The 17,268-nt window shown below is 28.5% G+C and overlaps 4 protein-coding genes across 4 annotated transcripts; 2 read left to right on the top strand and 2 right to left on the bottom strand.

The window, feature by feature from the left end:
- Positions 1 to 179: 179 nt before the first annotated feature.
- Positions 180 to 5,689, bottom strand: LOC130676437 (ras-related C3 botulinum toxin substrate 1). Its single transcript, XM_057482628.1, has 4 exons — positions 5,327 to 5,689; positions 4,839 to 4,964; positions 4,082 to 4,418; positions 180 to 3,299 (listed from the first exon to the last, which is right to left on the bottom strand). Exons 2-4 carry the CDS (start codon positions 4,952 to 4,954, stop codon positions 3,165 to 3,167), a joined length of 588 nt encoding a protein of 195 aa, XP_057338611.1. The 5' UTR covers positions 4,955 to 4,964; positions 5,327 to 5,689; the 3' UTR covers positions 180 to 3,164.
- Positions 5,690 to 5,757: 68 nt separating this feature from the next.
- LOC130676433 (WD repeat-containing protein 48) lies at positions 5,758 to 10,482 on the top strand. Its single transcript, XM_057482623.1, has 7 exons — positions 5,758 to 6,611; positions 6,764 to 6,980; positions 7,060 to 7,272; positions 7,596 to 8,661; positions 8,737 to 8,928; positions 9,000 to 9,246; positions 9,330 to 10,482. The coding sequence occupies exons 1-7, from the start codon at positions 6,564 to 6,566 to the stop codon at positions 9,390 to 9,392; spliced, it is 2,046 nt and encodes a 681-aa protein (XP_057338606.1). The 5' UTR covers positions 5,758 to 6,563; the 3' UTR covers positions 9,393 to 10,482.
- A 1,343-nt stretch (positions 10,483 to 11,825) lies between these two features.
- LOC130676436 (haloacid dehalogenase-like hydrolase domain-containing protein 2) lies at positions 11,826 to 13,808 on the bottom strand. The gene is made up of 4 exons (XM_057482627.1): positions 13,447 to 13,808; positions 13,053 to 13,352; positions 12,149 to 12,359; positions 11,826 to 12,075 (listed from the first exon to the last, which is right to left on the bottom strand). The coding sequence occupies exons 1-4, from the start codon at positions 13,539 to 13,541 to the stop codon at positions 11,908 to 11,910; spliced, it is 774 nt and encodes a 257-aa protein (XP_057338610.1). The 5' UTR covers positions 13,542 to 13,808; the 3' UTR covers positions 11,826 to 11,907.
- A 1,189-nt stretch (positions 13,809 to 14,997) lies between these two features.
- Positions 14,998 to 17,245, top strand: LOC130676434 (uncharacterized). Its single transcript, XM_057482624.1, has 3 exons — positions 14,998 to 15,129; positions 15,209 to 15,301; positions 15,385 to 17,245. The coding sequence occupies exons 1-3, from the start codon at positions 15,077 to 15,079 to the stop codon at positions 17,195 to 17,197; spliced, it is 1,959 nt and encodes a 652-aa protein (XP_057338607.1). The 5' UTR covers positions 14,998 to 15,076; the 3' UTR covers positions 17,198 to 17,245.
- The last annotated feature ends 23 nt before the right edge of the window (positions 17,246 to 17,268 follow it).

The raw sequence follows: 17,268 nt of genomic DNA, 5'->3' as shown, positions 1-17,268 counted from the left end.
CATCGTGACTAGAATGAATCACAATTCACTTTTATACTGTGGTTACTTCTTATAATACAAATAATAAAAATAACATGTAATAACGAGTAAGCTTTGGTTTACAGCGTTTTTTTTTTCGTTTTTCAAAATTCGTTTGTCAAATTGAAATAAATAATCATTTATTATTGTTGCTTTTGTTCTCTCTTTTTTACACACAAAAATTGTTCATGGCTACTTCAATGACCCGTATAAAATTTTCATTTTTATGGCAGCAATAATTATTTACTAATTTTCGTTTTTTTTTTTTCATTCACTTGTAAATATAAATTAAATTTTAAGATATAATATAACTCTCAATCAAGACTAATGACCCGATGACTGCTACTGATCTAATATAAAATAAAAATAATTATAAATTATATACCTTAACTTATTATTACAAAAGACAATTTAACATCTGTAAATAAATGCACTACTTATATTTATAAAATTATCATGATAATACACAATAATAGATGTGTACGTAATGTGTGTCAATAGCTTTGTTTTTATCAGTCATATATGGCTTTTGATAAATTTTAAATTCATAAGAGTTGATAAATCTCTATTTTAATAATTATTAGATTTTATTTTTATTTTTACTTCATATCTCTTCGGCACTACATCATATAATTCTAAAGGTTTTGGGAAGAGCACCAAAATTCGATTTTGTTTTTTATAGCTGTTACTTTCTATCAATTTATATTCAAATAGTATTCTAAAGACACTGATATAAAAAAAGAAAATTCATACTTTTAATAAATAATCAATTGTTCCTTATCAATACGATAATTAAAATCTAAAAAGAAAAATATTAATGCAAGTTGACTTGAAGAACAAAGATTCCAATAGCATATATTTTTAATCTGCTACGATTTGAGTATCTGTAGTAATAAATTTACTTATATTTTAATTTAAACAATAGTAACAGCAGATGAAATATTGATTAATCATATTGGAATTCAGTGTACACATTTTCTATGCTACATTATATACATTTAGAAAGCATCAGTGTGCTTTAATAAGTTGTCTTTATAATATTATTTTCATTATTTATTTACTTTTTATTTCTTCGTAATGATTTTTTTCGATTTTTAATTCGTTTGATTTCATGTTTATACATAAGCAGCATAATAGAATATGATTTTACTTAGTATTCAATAAAGGCAAACATTGAGGACACACTAGTGTTTAAATTGTTTGCATTTCTAAGTTTTTTTTTTTAATTCACTTTATTTATTTCTATTTTTTTTTTCATTTTAAATATAAAAAATAGTATGTTCGCAATTACAGGAGTATTAGATTACTATTAATTATAAGGTACCTGAAAACTATCTCGAGCCCTCTTCGCCAATACAATATGTATTCAAGTTATTATAGTTTTTAGTAATAGTAATAATAATAATAATAATAATAATAATAGTAATAATAATGCCTGAGCTCGCGGTCAAGTAGAGACCATATAGGGATGATTAAATCAAATAAACTTTTTATAGATAAATTTTATCAAAATCGTTGTGTTCAAACGTAAACTGTTAGTGATAATGAAAATAAAAAAATAAGTGTGTAAATAATAATTTAGAATTTAGTATTTTCAATCGTTGTTTAGATTTAAACCTTAAATGTTATAAGATCCGATAAGAGATTCTTTTGATAAGAAAAAGTATTTTTAAATTTAAAGCCATTCTCAGACAGTGCCCCCCACTTTATTAAAATTTTCAATGACCTTCCACTGTCATGAGCGTAAAAAAATTTTATCAATTAATTTAAAAATTTGAAACATTAATTGAAAAAAGGACAACGTAGTCGCGATTTCGCTGAGATATGGATTTAAAAAAAAATTACTTACAGTTGATATCAATTGGGAGCTTAACGAAATTTGTTAAATAAATTTCAGTAAAATTTTCATGTCGATTTTATAATTCGAAATTTCAAATTTTGTGGACTAAAATTCACTCAACAAATTTCGTTTAACTCCTAATTAATAACAATTGTAAGTAATTTTTTAAAAAATCTATAGCTCGGTGAAATTGCAACTACGTTGTCCTTTCTTTAATAAAGGTTTTAATTTTTTATTTAATTAATTAATAAAATTTGAATACGATTATGACAGTTGAAAGTCATTGCATATTTTGAAAAACTGAGCGGCACTGTCTGAGAATGTTGTTAATTGTTGATTAAAAAAAATTAATTATAATAAAAATAGAGAGAGAATCTCAAACTTTTCGAGGTATTTTTTTTTCTTTTTTTACGGTACTAAGATAATAATAATTTTTCAAGTTTGAGATGTGTCGAGACATTGTATTGACAAGAAATATTTCACGTTGTAGTAGTAATTTGATTTGTAAAATTTCCTAATATACATATATATGGCAGTAATGCTCATCCAAATACAGTCTTTTTTTTTTCGCAAAATCAATGTTTTAAATAATGATTTTTTGTTTGTCATTCAATTCAATTCACTTTGTATATATAAGTATTAAATAATTATCGTTGAGTATTGTCTAAGACTGTTTTAATGTTTGATTTATTTTTTTCTTCATTACCATGGCACCTAGTAATAAAGATGGCATTAAATTTCGTCATCTGTACACGTAAAAAAACTTTCTTATGGCCGCATTGAAAAAAAAAAAAAACAATATCAAACGAATTCTAGCGAACTATCGATTTTAAGCGTCGTATAAATATATATTTAATATATTAGTTTCGATGTTAACGAAACAAATATTTAATAGTTCATGAAATAAATAACGCGAGATTCTGAATGTCATTGTGTAAAATATAATAAAAAATTGACTATAATAAACTTTTGTCCAGACAAATTATCATCCAGTTCTATGTGCTTTAATGCCTAAACTAAATTAATAAGTTAAACCTGAACGATCAAAAAATCGTTTATTAATATCATTTATATCAAATATCAATAATATTGAATAAGAAACCGTTTATTAATCTAAGATGAGTCAATTAGAGATAGCTGCCGAATTGAATTCCAATGTCATCATGCACTAAACTTAATTTAAAAAAAAACTGTACTTATTGATTGTTCTTAATATCAACCAGATCATTATAATATTTTTAATACCATCGTATTCTTTTGATAAAATATGCTAACTTGTTCTTTGTGTGCTTAATTTTGGTGTACCTTACAATAGGGTGCATCTTCTCTGACGACGCTTTTGAGGTTCAGGTCGCAATACAGCACGTATTGCTTCGTCAAAAACTTGTTTTAAACCACGCTGCGTCAACGCTGAACATTCCATGTATTTTACTGCTCGTATCTATATGTTTTATTATTAATATTAATATAATTATCTAGTTAAATATGATATTAAGGGGTAACGTCAACCGATTTTCAATTCAATTTAATTCACGGACAAACACTCCCAAGTAACACATGCTTAAGCCAGCAAAACCACTAGTAACTAGTGTTTTTTTATACGTATGTAGCAATATGTATCCATGGCTTGTTCAAGATCTGCTCAAGGCTCAAGGTCAATTTTGAGCCTTAAGCAGATCTTGAGCAAGCCATGCGCAACTATTTTCAACTATAGTCCTTCTCTAGAATTGAGTTATAATCTGGCGCGAATTTCTTGTGTAAGGCTTGTACTAGACTTGCCATTGAAATCTAGCCACAAGTATCTGCAGCAAGACACATAGGTAGGAAAAGACACTATCGTCTATCGAACTTGAGACCAGACTTGCTCAAGCCTTGAACAAGATTGTTAGATGAGCTGAAAACCTAAAGTAGAGTACTCGGCACGATACCGACATGGCCTGGGTTCGAATCCCAGTCCGGGCTATCTATATTTTTCTCAATTTATCTATAAATTGTCTTATGGAGAAGGTTAATTGTAAGTTTAGGTTTCACTATATTTTAAAAATTGGTCTTTAGCCTTTATTTCGTATTTTCAAAAATTCTAATTTATCTCCAAGAAAAAATTGTTTTAAAATTCTCATTTACTCTACGAGTGTAACAAAGGTAGTCCCGTTTATTTTTCCGAGTGCGAGAGAGAGGTCTAGTGGCGTTTCCCCTTAATAATAATAAGAATCAATTCTATACCTTATTAGCTAATTTTTGTCCTTGCTCGCGTTTAATGGCACTCAATCCTTGTTCAGCAAGTAAAGTCAATGTCTCACGGTCATCACGTAAATCAATTTTTGTACCCACAAGGATCATAGGTGCATCAGGACAATGATGTTTTATTTCCGGATACCATTTGCTAGTAACATTTTCAAATGACGATGGACTTGTTACCGAGAAACAGATTAAAAATACATCTGTCTGTGGATATGATAATGGTCTTAATCTATCGTAATCTTCTTGTCCAGCAGTATCCCAAAGACCTAAGCTGATAGGAATGCCATCAACTACCATCGGTGCTGAATAATTATCAAATCTGAAATAATTAAAAAATAAGTTATTATCATATTTTAGTTGAAAACAATATCATGTATTTTTATCTAAATGATGTGTTATTATACTCAAATAAACTCTTTGTACTTAGAGATAATTTATTACAGTAGAATTAATAGTATTTAAGTGTCAGTAATACTTTAAACAAAGTGACTACTTAATAAAAAATAAAAAAAGGGACATTGGAAAAAACAACTTCCTGTGAGTAGTAAGATCTTCTTAGAGTCTGTAGAACTATTATTAGCCACCCTAGTTTACTGTTCTTAAGAAGAATTATGAGACACAAAAAGAAGTTTACTATTTCTATTTATATCGGTTGTACTTATATTTATTAATAATATTTTTTAAAAATATGTTGAGATTATAATTATTATTGTTATTAATAAAAACAATTATTACTTACACAGTAGGTACATATTCACCAGGAAAACTATCTGTCGTATAAGATATCAACATACAGGTTTTTCCGACTGTCCCATCTCCAACCACAACACATTTGATTGGCCTACCTGAACTCATAGTGCTCTTTCTAAAATGAATAAAAATAGAATCAATAATGAATTAAATTAACTCTACTTGTCATTTATATATTTACATATATTGTCATCAAAGTCTGCATTTAAATTAAATAGATAATAGCCAATAAAAGTTATATTTTATTATCAATGATAATCAAATTAAAATAAAGTAAAAAGAAATTATATAAAAAAAAAAAAAAAAAATTTTAGATTGTACGTCAAAGTACAAAAAGTACCGGGTAATATTTAAATTTAAAAAAATGAGTAACAAATGAAATGGACATTTAATTTGTTTGTTAAAATTGAAACGTCGAAACAGTTGATGAAAAAAAAATGAATCACTCCAATAAACGAATTAATTAAACCCACTTACATTTAGGTTAGAGAAATTTGTACAACAGTCAACCGTGACGTCGAAATTGTCTTTACAGTACTCCAATAATTTACACCCAATAAATAGTACAGCTATTAAATATTCGCTGATAGTAAAAAATATTTTCACAGTAAGTTATATTGTAATTTTTTATCAATAATAAAATTTTTAAATTAAATATTAATGTTGGCGCATTGGCGATGATTTATTTTATTTATTTTTTTTTTCTACATGTAAAAAAAAAATTCACGCAAGCAAGTTCAGTTCCATCGCCATGATGGTTTGATCACAGTTTTCAAGAACGAAATGAACGTAGCCCCACTTCATGACAGATGTTTCTCTCCACAATCAAGCATTTCCTTTTTCCCCCTTTACTTTGTCGCCGCGCTGTGTCGACGGTCTTGCTGATAGAGGTGGTGGTAAATAGTCACCAGGAACTGGTGCCACCACACATTAGTGAGAGATTGGAGCAGTGTTCATAGTGCTATGAGTATGCACAAGTACATACTTTAAAAATATAAACCTCACTATACCTAGACATAATATAATATATAATATAGACCTGTAAATATAATAGGAACTATAAAATTCCCCCACTGTCGTCATTGCCAGTGTGTGTGATCCAGCTTTCCGAGTGAACAACAAACTGAGAACACAACCCAATATTAAATAAAAATCTAAAACCAGCCGGAAAAATATTATTCTGAATGATAATACTTGCATCTGATGAACCCATGGGTTTATAATTATTTTTGGATTGTCAAATAAATTTTATGAAGTAAAATAAATAATGTGAATGACTTGTTGGTGTGCGAGCGAGCGCAGTCGTAGATCTTATCACGGATAAATTTGATAGTACAACTACTACACACGATACCGTCATTTAGTCTGGATAGTTTCGGCTTTTTTTTATTTTTTTCCAAACTGAATACACGCCCGCAAAAAAATTTAAGTACTGAAAAAAAAAATAAAAGAAATAAAGAATTAGAAACACTGGTGGAAAATTGTCATTAAGAGCACAGTACTGTATGAAGAGGAAGATAAACTGCTGGACTTGATAGTCATTTGTATTTGTTAGATTGCTTTTTTTATGAGACACGATACTTGGACACAACTTCGCTATGTTAAGAAATAAAAAACGCACTGTATAGCCTTGCATTTAATTTTTTAGTTGACAGTCTTCACTGATAGTAATATATGCATTTAAAGTGATAAGATAAGTGTACTCTAGGACGCAATGGCAGCTCACAAGACAGGTGGGCAAAATGCCCGGAAAAAAGTCCAGGTATTTACAGTTTATTTATTTTATTTTATTTTATTTTATTATCAAATGAATTAATATTTGTATGGCATTAGATAATATTTTACATGATAGATAATTATCGTTTGTAATGAATAATTTATAGTAGATGTTTAAATTTTCTTTTATTTGCTTAGGTATCGATGGTTATTCGTGATGAGGTAGAAAAAAGACACAGAGCGGGTGTTAATTCTCTTCAATATGACCCTGCGCTACACAGGCTTTATTCAGCTGGTAGAGATAGTATTATTAGGATATGGAACTGTAAAAATATGAATGAACCTTTTATTCAGTCGATGGAACATCATACAGATTGGGTTAACGACATCGTATTATGCTGTGGAGGAAAAAATTGTAAATATATATTTTTTGGTATCAATTGTATTGACTTTAAGATAAGTAACTTAAAAAAATGTATCATTTGTTTTTGTAGTAATTTCGGCAAGCTCAGACACTACAGTAAAGGTTTGGAATGCTCATAAAGGTTTTTGTATGTCAACATTGAGGACTCATAAGGATTATGTTAAGGCACTTGCGTATGCCAAAGACAGAGAACAAGTAGCGAGTGCTGGTTTAGATAGACAAATTTTCCTCTGGGATGTTAATACTCTGACAGCTTTAACTGCTAGTAATAATACAGTAACGAGTATGTGTTTTTTGTTTTAGTTATTTAAATGTATGAGCATTAACCCTAATCGATTGAACATGGGTCGTTTGTGTCCAAATATTCTACTGTAAACGGCCTACATGCCTCCTTATTGAAAAAGAGATTTTCGGGGCTGGCAACAACTCTATCGCATAGTTAGAAGTCCAAAGAAAACCTACGAATTTATTCAGATTTTTCCTTACAGAATATCATAGTTAAATAAGCGGCGACTGCTAATGACCCATGATCAACGTATACGGGTGCTGAAAACAGCGGCACTGGATTAGGGTTAAAATATAAACAAAAAAATTTTTTTTTTACAGCATCATCTTTGGCTGGTAATAAGGATTCAATATATAGTTTGGCAATGAATCCTCCTGGTACTGTTATTGTCAGTGGTAGCACTGAAAAAGTATTACGAGTATGGGACCCTAGAACTTGTAATAAATTAATGAAATTGCGTGGTCATGCTGATAATATTAAAGCATTAGTATTAAATCGTGATGGTACTCAGTGTTTATCAGCAAGTTCTGACGGTACTATTAAATTGTGGTCACTTGCTCAACAATTGTGTATACAAACATTTAGAGTTCACACCGAGGGTGTTTGGGCGCTTTTAGCAACCGACACATTTAGTCATGTAATATCAGGTGGTCGTGATAAGAGAGTTATTATGACAGAGTTGAGAAATCCTGAACGATATACTGTGATTTGTGAGGAGAGTGCGCCTGTATTAAAAATGGCAATGACACCAGATCAATCGAGTATTTGGGTAGCGACTAGTGAATCGACAATAAATAATTGGTGTATTAATCAAAGAGATTGGCAATGTGGTGATTATTGTGTTGAAACAGCGGGTAGTGGTAACAGTGGAATGGTACCGAAAAATACAGAACCTGCTCAAAGAATACTCGGTGGTCCGGCAATTAGGCATCACGTTATTTTAAATGATAGACGTTACGTTCTTACTAAAGATACTGAAGAAAATGTCGCACTTTATGACGTACTTAAAGCCTGTAAAGTTGAAGATCTTGGACGCGTTGATTTTGATCAAGAAGTTAAAAAAAGAAATAAAATGGTTTATATCCCAAGTTGGTTTAATGTTGATCTTAAAACTGGTATGTTGACTATTCATCTTGGACAAGATGAAAATGATTGTTTCTCGGCATGGGTTTCGGCTAGAGATACTGGTATTACGGATAATGATAACGTTGATCAAAAAGTTAATTACGGTAATTTATTGCTACAAGCGTTGCTTGAACATTGGTGGAAACCCATGCACGCTGATGATGAAAATGAAGGTAACAGTAATGATGGGAGTGGTCAAGCACACGTGAGAGATGGTAATCTTTATTTCCCAGTTCCTGGCCACACGCCGGTTATATTCAGGTAGATATATAAGATTAAATATTTTGTTGCAATAAGTTATTTAGAGATCGCTGGAATAATTTATTTAACTTACAGTGAAGTTGGTGGAAAAACGTTGTACAGGCTATTGGTACGAGACGCAGCCGGTGAAACAGAACGAGCTCTTTTAAATGAAACAGTACCCTCGTGGGTTGTTGATATTGTTGTAGATAAAAATCTACCAAAGTTTATAAAAATTCCATTCCATTTATCTCCACACCCATCATCGGGTTTCAAAAATTTTAAAAAGTGTGTATTGTAATTATCATGATAAATTCAATTTTTATTACACTTATTTAATTAATTTTTTGAATTTTTAGGGATCGATTGATCGCTAATGACTTCATTCAAGTTCGCAAAGTTATTGAGCATGTTTATGACAAGGTGCTGGGTGCTGGAAGTGACTCGGGATCAGTTGCAGGTGGTGGGAATACGGTATCAAGTGGATCACCAGCGGGTGATCGTGCTAATACTGATTCCAATGCTGATAATTCATCTTTAGCTGAAGAAAAAGTTGAGCTTCTTTGCAATGATCAAGTATTAGATCCTTCAATGGACTTGAGAACTGTAAGAATAATAAATTATTGAATACTTATTCTTATTATTAAATTATTATTCCTGTTTATATTATAAAATAAATATTATTTTAGGTAAAACATTTCATTTGGAAAAATTCAGCAGATCTGACGCTGTACTATCGACCCGTTAAATAGTTAGGATTTCGATTAACGAGCAATGGACCTCTCAAATGTGCCTGGTTTTGTGCCGCGGCAAAGTAAATAAAATCGTCCTCACACAGAACTATGTTAATAAAAAATTAAACACACAAATTCAATTTAATTGCGCCTCAATGCTACGTTGCCAAAAAAAAAAAAAAAAAAAAAATGATAACACCATGAAGAATGATTGTAAAATTATGAAATGAATTATTATACATAAATGATAAATTAAAAAGTTATAAGAGTCGGTGAAACGGGTCGAATTTACAGAATATTGATTTATTTTTCATGAATATTTCGGTGAGGCTGATATGAGATAAAAAAATAAAAATGAAAACAATGCATTTAGTGTATATGTATGAATATTATAAACGACATTAGGTGATACTTGATATATAATATATATTAATTATAAGTATTCTCATCGCCAAAATTCATTATACATCTCTATATATATATATTTATAAAATAACAAGTTTCGCCGACTCATTTCATACCTAAAGAAAATTCGTTTTTCGATAACAATAATTATTTTCATTGTTTTAATTAATTAATTATTTGTCTTCCTATGTGAAGAGGATGTCAATAAATATATCACATAAGCACACAATTAATTGAGGTAATCAAGAGTTTTAATTTGTAGATACAACAATCAATTAACTCTATATATTTATTATATTTAAATAATAATTCTTGATTATAAAACCTCGATAGAAAAAATATTTTTTTTATTGCCTAATCTCATGTACTTGGTGACATTTTATTGATTCCTCTCATAAATTTTACTCTGTATTATTTGCTTATTTTAAATTTCAAAAATTTTTTTTTTGTAGATAAAAAATACGTGAGAATACATAAATTTACATACTTAAGCTTAATTTATTATTATTATTATTAACTTACACTTGGCCTAAATAATTATTTTAATGGTAACGAATTTGTAATGAGATAAATAATTTTTTAGAATAGTAAATATCGATTGGTCATTAATTTAATATTTTACGTGATATTTAAATATTCATTACATTTACCTTATATTTATATCACATTTATTCATTAAACATCAATTATATTAATAAATTGAAATGTATATACAAAAAAAAATCAATTGAAGTATTATATCTATCGTCTTGTAATCAAATCATAAAAAACTAATTGTCATGTATTCACTTTAAAATTACTCTATTATCTATCAAAATTAATTTTATTTATAATTCAAATTTCATAAATTAACTTAGTACTTGATAAATAAATCAAAATGAATGTATAAATAATAAAATACTAGTTAATTAATTAATTAATTATAAGAAAAGTGCAGTTATAAATATAAAAATATTTAAGAGCTGTACAAATAAATATTATTCTCTCTATTTTATTTTTTTTTTCATTTTATTATTTTTCTTATTGTAATAAATTTTTAAAAATATCTAATTATAAGAATTTTGTCATAAATTTATTTACATGTTAACCACTTTAAGACTTTTTACATCGCACTCCTAAATTAGTATTTAATATTCATTTCATTCTTATACTCTTGATAATAATTGTATTTGTGTAGAAGTAATAATTTTTGGCTTTCATAAGATTGATTAGGATGGTGCCAAATTTTTTTTTCTTTTTTTAATAGATATATTTGTAATGTACTAATTAGAAGAAAGCAAAATTAATGGCATTAGTAAAAATTTTATTTTTTGTCAAATTACTATAAGACAATTAAGGAATAGTTCAATTTTAATTGACAAAATAAAAATTAAATGACGATGTATTAATTAAATAATGATACTGAAAGTAGTAATAATTATTAATTAATTAATTAGTTGTAAGTAAAATATAATTTTTAGAATTTGCACAAAAAGATTTTTTTAAAGTTTTTGAAGTGCAATTTTCTAAAGTTTTTTTATTTGTTTATTTAAAAGAAATAAAATTTTTTACTGTCTGCTCCTTTCAGTATCATATTAAGGGCTTGTTCAGAAACACACTCTGGAAGAGAAAATATTCAACTCCTGCGTTCAGAAATATCCTCTGGTCGAACCAGAGGTGCGATTTAACATTACAAAGGTACTAATCACACCTAGATAGGTAATTTTTCACCTCCGGAGTGTATTTCTGAACACGCCCTAAGTATTAGTACATTATTTAATTTAAATAATTATCTTAATTAATCACATTGGATTATAATTACAAGAGTAATCTAGTCGCAAAAAGTTAATTAATTTTAAAAATTAACTTCATAAATATGACGAAGTCATTATTAATTCAAAATGAATCTGACAAGTACGTGGTAAAAAACGTTTATAATAACTAACACCAATTCATAGTATGAGGATAAAAAAAAGTAATAAGTTAAGTTTAACGTCAATTACTGTCGTAAAATGATGAGCTATAGTTGTAAAATAATGTTCGACCTATTAATATTTAAATAAAATATTTAATTTAATAAGTAATTATTTAAAAATATTTTTATTTAATAACAAGTATAATAATATTTAGGTGATAATAAATAGTTTTTTTAATTAATATCATTAATAATTTCATCAACAGCTTGAACGAATGAAGGAACAACTTTTGTTGGAGGTGGTGTGATTAATTTTTCATCATCAAGGCGATATTTACCGGTTTGTACTAGAATACCACGAATCCCAACAGCTTGTGCACCACCTACATCATCTCTTACATCCTAGAACGTGATAAATTTAATTTATGAGCCACGTAGAATAATATAAAATAAAGTGAGGAAGGAATCGACTTACGTCGCCTATCATCACTGCCTCACTTGGACTAATTCCTCCTAGAGCAGCTGTGAAAAATTTATCTGTTGGTTTGCCAACTACTTCTGCTTTTACATTAGCGGCATATTCAAGTCCTTTGATGAAAGCACCAGGTCCTAGTGCTAATCCATCCGGACGTTTATAATAACGGCCCTCATGGATAGCAATCAACGAAGCACCTTGCAGTAACAATCTAAAATATTAATAACTGATGGTTACATTATTATATTTATTATTATGTCATATTTATTAATTTAAAGAATGAATCAAGAAAACAAATGGCAAACCAAATAAATTATGTTTGCGTCTGTCCTGATTAAACAAAACTATTTGCCTAATAATGAATGTATGTCTATATAATATTAAAGTTAAATCATTTTGAATCGTTTTTTTTAAATCAGGGTGAGGAAAGCCGGTATGAATGTAATTGTCTTAATTATTATTGATTCACGATTCTTGTGTGACAGTTGATGTTTAATAATTGAGATAATTCACGCATCATTAAATTATCCATGTGATTTGAGTCAGTATAATTAAATCTGACAATTAACTTTTACTAGTAAAGTTAATGGTATAAATCAAACATGGACGTTAATTTTAATTTTGTCTTTCTAGTACTTGATAAAGTCGGAAAACCGACGAGACGTTGTACAAAAATTATAAATAAGATTAAATAATGAAAAGAAATTAATTATTTAATTTTATTCACGATGTTGTCATTCGTTTATTTTAAATAATTATCATGGGTATGAGAGTATGAGACAACAAAATTTAAATTAAACTAAATAAATCAGTAGTATAATACAAGTAAAGAAGCAGCAGGAAAGTTAAAAATATAAGAAAGAGACTAGTGAAATTTATGATTATTAATTATGATAAAATTTACCGAAACCCTTTATTCAATTCTTCATAATTAAATTTATTTGGAGCTAAACCGACCACTACAGCATTAAATTCCTCATCAGTTTTAATTAAATCTTCAAAATCTTCCATTGCCGCAGAGTCAATAAGTAAAAATGGATTTAGTTTTTTAGCAATTACAAGTTCTCTTGCAGCAGCAAGTGAACTAAATATTTCATCTTTTTTTATATCAAAACCCAAATTAGTTAAACGATTATGTAAAGATGATTTTGATTCTTTTGTCGTGTTTGTTACAAATTTTATTTTAGCATTAGTAGTTCTTAATCTGTAATTAAAATTCAAATTAATTAATACATTTTTGACATCCATGTGCGTATATGAATGTAAATAAACAAAAATTATGCTCTCAATAAACTTACTTTTTCAATGCTTCAATAGCACCAGGAATAACAGTGTTATCAATATGAATTGTACCACTTAAATCTATAAGTACAGTTTTTATTTTATTTGCCATATTAATGTTGATTTCGTATAAGAAAATTATATCACAACTAATTTGTAAATACTAACTTATTTACAGTCAAATTCCATCAATTCCATTACCTCGGACAAATAGTCTACGGAGGAGGGGAAATTTTCTGGAAATTCCGACTTATCAAATGCCACTTCCACTTCTTTTTGTAAAGAGTAAACTACACGCATGTGCACCTATATCACACGTATAACGTACACACATACAAATATATATAGACACATTCAAAAGTACAGCATCGGGTGGGAGACAGCGCAGCTCGTAGTGGGGGTCAAGATTGAGGGGAAGTTCCGTGTTAATGGAATCCGACTTGAACTTGGACTGAATCTGAAGAATGGATTCTGTAATTTTGAATTAGGAACTGACAAACTGAGTCACGCAGTCTGGTGGTAAAAAATCAAATTAATGATGCCTTACAAAGTGAAGATGAAAGTGAAGTAAATACACAGTAAATGCATGTTGTTAACATCATCAATAAATTTTATACAACAAATTATTAAGAAATAAAAATTAAAATAGAAGTTGAAATATTTAAAGAACGTAAAAAGTCAAAAAATTGAGTATTTTCTGCAGTAAGAGATTGTCGGAGTAAAGCAAATAAAAATTTAAACGCGGTTTTCTGTAAATTTCCATGATACTGAATTTGGCCGTCGTCTAATAATTTTTGGATTTTTTTAAGAACTATAAATAATAAAAAAAAAAAAATATTTCAAATAATTGCACTTATAGATATTTTTATTTCCTACAAGTGCGTATTTTTTAATTTTCTTTTTCTTTGTAATTAATTAGTAGAAAAAAAAATTCAAAAATTATTAATTGTCTGCTAACTTCAGGATCATAAATTTCCGGAGGCTGTTGATCGTTCAGTGTTATTAGAAAATTTGGGAAAAATTGATGAATTGAAAGCGTAGGAGAAGTTTTTGAAAATAAATAAAGTTACTCCTCAAATGAAAGTTCGCTCCTTACATTTTAAAAAAACCGATTATAGATTGCCAGATACGTTTGTAAAGTTTAACTTAAAACTTAGAAACTTAAAATATTATTTTTGTTTTTTCAAGTAAATAAATATAAATTATAATAATATTTTTATTATTCTGTAATTTTTTAAATTTTTTCATTAATTTCATGGGGTTTTCTTTCATATGTGACGTTGATGTTTGTACACAAAGCGCGGTAACTACGATCACATATTTATCACTTTTTTCACGGTTTATTCCAGATTTAATTAAATAGCCGGCAAATAAAATTCGTTCGGGATCATGTATATATTTTTATTTTGGGTTTTTACCCGTCCAAGATAATTTGTCTATGAAATTTAATAACATTTCATTTATTTACCCTACTATCATATGGGTTACGAATTTAAAAGTGTAATCTACTGTCCGACATGTTTTTTAAACCACGCCCCCGTGTCAATTCCCAATAGTTTTTAATTCCAGTTTCCGGTAGCTTTCAGAAATAATAGAAAGAGAGAGTGAAAGAGAACGAGACAGACAGAATTTACGAACACACGTGATATGGCACTTTCAGCCAAAAACGAAACTTTAAAACTAGTACCATGGTTTTCATTGTAAGTTAAAAAATTTATGTGATTAAAAAATATTAAAAAAATTAAATTAATTAAAAAAAAACAAATTTCAAATTTTTAGGGCGGAATGGCATCAAGTTTACAAACAAATTTACTCAAACGACACCCAGTTACAGACAAAAGGTTATGAAACTCTGCTAGCATGGAAGGCCCGGTAAATATTATATTTTGAATTAAAGCACAATTACGATAATAAATAAATAAATGTAAATTATTATAAATTTTTTTACACCCTAGAATGGAAAAATTACCAGTTGGAGTAGACTGTACTCTGTCATTAATGCAAGTATGCCTTCGAGATAGAGATTGGAGTCCTAAAATAAACAATGGAGAATTGCCAATGACTTATGAAAATGACTTGTGTTTGTTATACTCGACGACAATTATGAAATTTTTAAATCATATTGCTAATATTGGTAATACAAGACATACTTCATTGTTTAAAATAGCAAGACAATTAAAAATACCCAAATGGATTGTTGAGCTGCGACACAATGCAGCTCACGGTCATGAACTTGCTTCAATTGAATTATTAAGAACGGCAGCTAATGTGTTATTAAGTTGGGTACACGATGAATATTGGACAGCTGAGGGTCAAAAAAGTATTGACGAGCAGCGTTCTATAGATTTTGATAACCCTGACAACGAAGAAACTGCTGAAGCCCGAGTACTTGTTGATCTCATTGAGTTATGGATTGCCGTTGGTCTCTATATGGCCGTTGACTATCATTCTGTCTCTGATTTACCAGATGAAAATCTTCGTGACACACTAAATGATTTGAAAAATTACTCTAAAAAATCACGAAATAACGAAGACTTGGTCAGCAAAAAAGAAAATAATGACAGTGATTATCCTTTATCTGTAGCACGTTTATATTTATTGAATGATGTTTTTACAATTCTCAGTTGTTATAAAACTTCGTATGACAAGACACAAGTGGTGTTGAATATTTTATTTAAAAATGAATCTTTTTTGCCAACATCTGAGTTTCTTAAATTGCTTGTTGCCAAGTCTGAGTCCAATGACATGCATGACGATCTACGTTTACCAACATCAATGATAAAACTTTGGCAGCCTTTTATTGCTATGATGCATGAGAGAAAAATGCTTGAAGCTTTAACATTAAAATTACTTGAATTTGTAAACTCATCAGCAAATTATCACCGTAGATTATGTGCTGGATTGTGGATTAATTCAATTGCTCAAGGTTTAATTAAAATAAAAAAAGCTCAAAAGATACCCATATTTGAGTATTCAATGTTGGAGGATAATAAAAAAAGAAATCCAAAATTATTAGAATTAAAATTGAAAGAAGAAATAAATAATTCTCATCCAGAACTGGAGCACGCGCTTTGGTTAAATTTTACGTCTGATATTCCATCGATGTTTATGAATATTAATTTTGCAACTGATTTGGCAATTAATGCTAATGAATTAACAATTAAATTTATTGAACCAATTTTAGATTTAGTTGAGCCACCTCTTGATCCAGAAAAAAAAAATAAATTGCTGTATTTTATTCGTATGCATACGAATATTGATGTCGATACAAATAATGTTACGAATAATAAATATTCTCAGCTTAACAATAAAATATATACTATTGAAGATGTTAAAAAAATTACCGAAAGTGAATTTGATATTTTCGGTTGTAATGATAACAGTAATAGCAATAATGATTACAGTAAAAGTAATGAAACAAGTGAGAAAATAGAATTAGATGATATGAAAGTACGTAATACTAGTCGGAAATTAGTATCAGATAAATACTACTGGAAAGAAAGTTATATTGGTATTCTGCCATGGCAAATTGATAATTTGGAAAGAATTGAACCTGAAGATATTACTCCAAAATTACTTTGTCCTTCAAGAGAGTCTGATATTATTCCAGGAATAATTGACAGTAAAACAATTATGTCTCGTAGTCAAGTTGATTGGGACACAGTTTTGCTAGAAAAAAAACAGGGAGTAAAACGTAAACGTAAAAACAATTACGCTGATGATATGATAAATAAAGCTATTGAAATAGTTAAAACAAAAAAACAATAAAATTTTTTTTATATAAATTATAAATAAAAAAATATTTTAATAATTTCATACAACATTTAAAAACTTATATT

Source organism: Microplitis mediator, chromosome 10 (genome assembly GCF_029852145.1).
Source record: "Microplitis mediator isolate UGA2020A chromosome 10, iyMicMedi2.1, whole genome shotgun sequence".
NCBI classification, from domain to species: Eukaryota; Metazoa; Arthropoda; class Insecta; order Hymenoptera; family Braconidae; genus Microplitis; species Microplitis mediator.
The sequence above is the reverse complement of the archived record's forward strand: the minus strand, read 5'-3'. Positions and strand labels throughout refer to the sequence as shown.

Bases quoted from the DNA above. Each gene is read 5' to 3' on its own strand.
- LOC130676437 (XM_057482628.1), bottom strand. From the start codon at position 4,954: ATGAGTTCAGGTAGGCCAATCAAATGTGTTGTGGTTGGAGATGGGACA. The intron at 4,419-4,838 runs GTAAGTAATAAT...TAATTATTTCAG, and splicing joins GGTGAATATGTACCTACTGT to ATTTGATAATTATTCAGCAC. The intron at 3,300-4,081 runs GTATAGAATTGA...TAAAACATATAG, and splicing joins GACAAAAATTAGCTAATAAG to ATACGAGCAGTAAAATACAT.
- LOC130676433 (XM_057482623.1), top strand. From the start codon at position 6,564: ATGGCAGCTCACAAGACAGGTGGGCAAAATGCCCGGAAAAAAGTCCAG. The intron at 7,273-7,595 runs GTATGTGTTTTT...TTTTTTTTACAG, and splicing joins TAGTAATAATACAGTAACGA to CATCATCTTTGGCTGGTAAT. The intron at 8,929-8,999 runs GTGTGTATTGTA...TTGAATTTTTAG, and splicing joins GGTTTCAAAAATTTTAAAAA to GGATCGATTGATCGCTAATG.
- LOC130676436 (XM_057482627.1), bottom strand. From the start codon at position 13,541: ATGGCAAATAAAATAAAAACTGTACTTATAGATTTAAGTGGTACAATT. The intron at 12,360-13,052 runs GTAAATTTTATC...TTAATATTTTAG, and splicing joins GAATTGAATAAAGGGTTTCG to ATTGTTACTGCAAGGTGCTT. The intron at 12,076-12,148 runs GTAAGTCGATTC...ATCACGTTCTAG, and splicing joins AGGCAGTGATGATAGGCGAC to GATGTAAGAGATGATGTAGG.
- LOC130676434 (XM_057482624.1), top strand. From the start codon at position 15,077: ATGGCACTTTCAGCCAAAAACGAAACTTTAAAACTAGTACCATGGTTT. The intron at 15,130-15,208 runs GTAAGTTAAAAA...TCAAATTTTTAG, and splicing joins CTAGTACCATGGTTTTCATT to GGCGGAATGGCATCAAGTTT. The intron at 15,302-15,384 runs GTAAATATTATA...TTTACACCCTAG, and splicing joins CTGCTAGCATGGAAGGCCCG to AATGGAAAAATTACCAGTTG.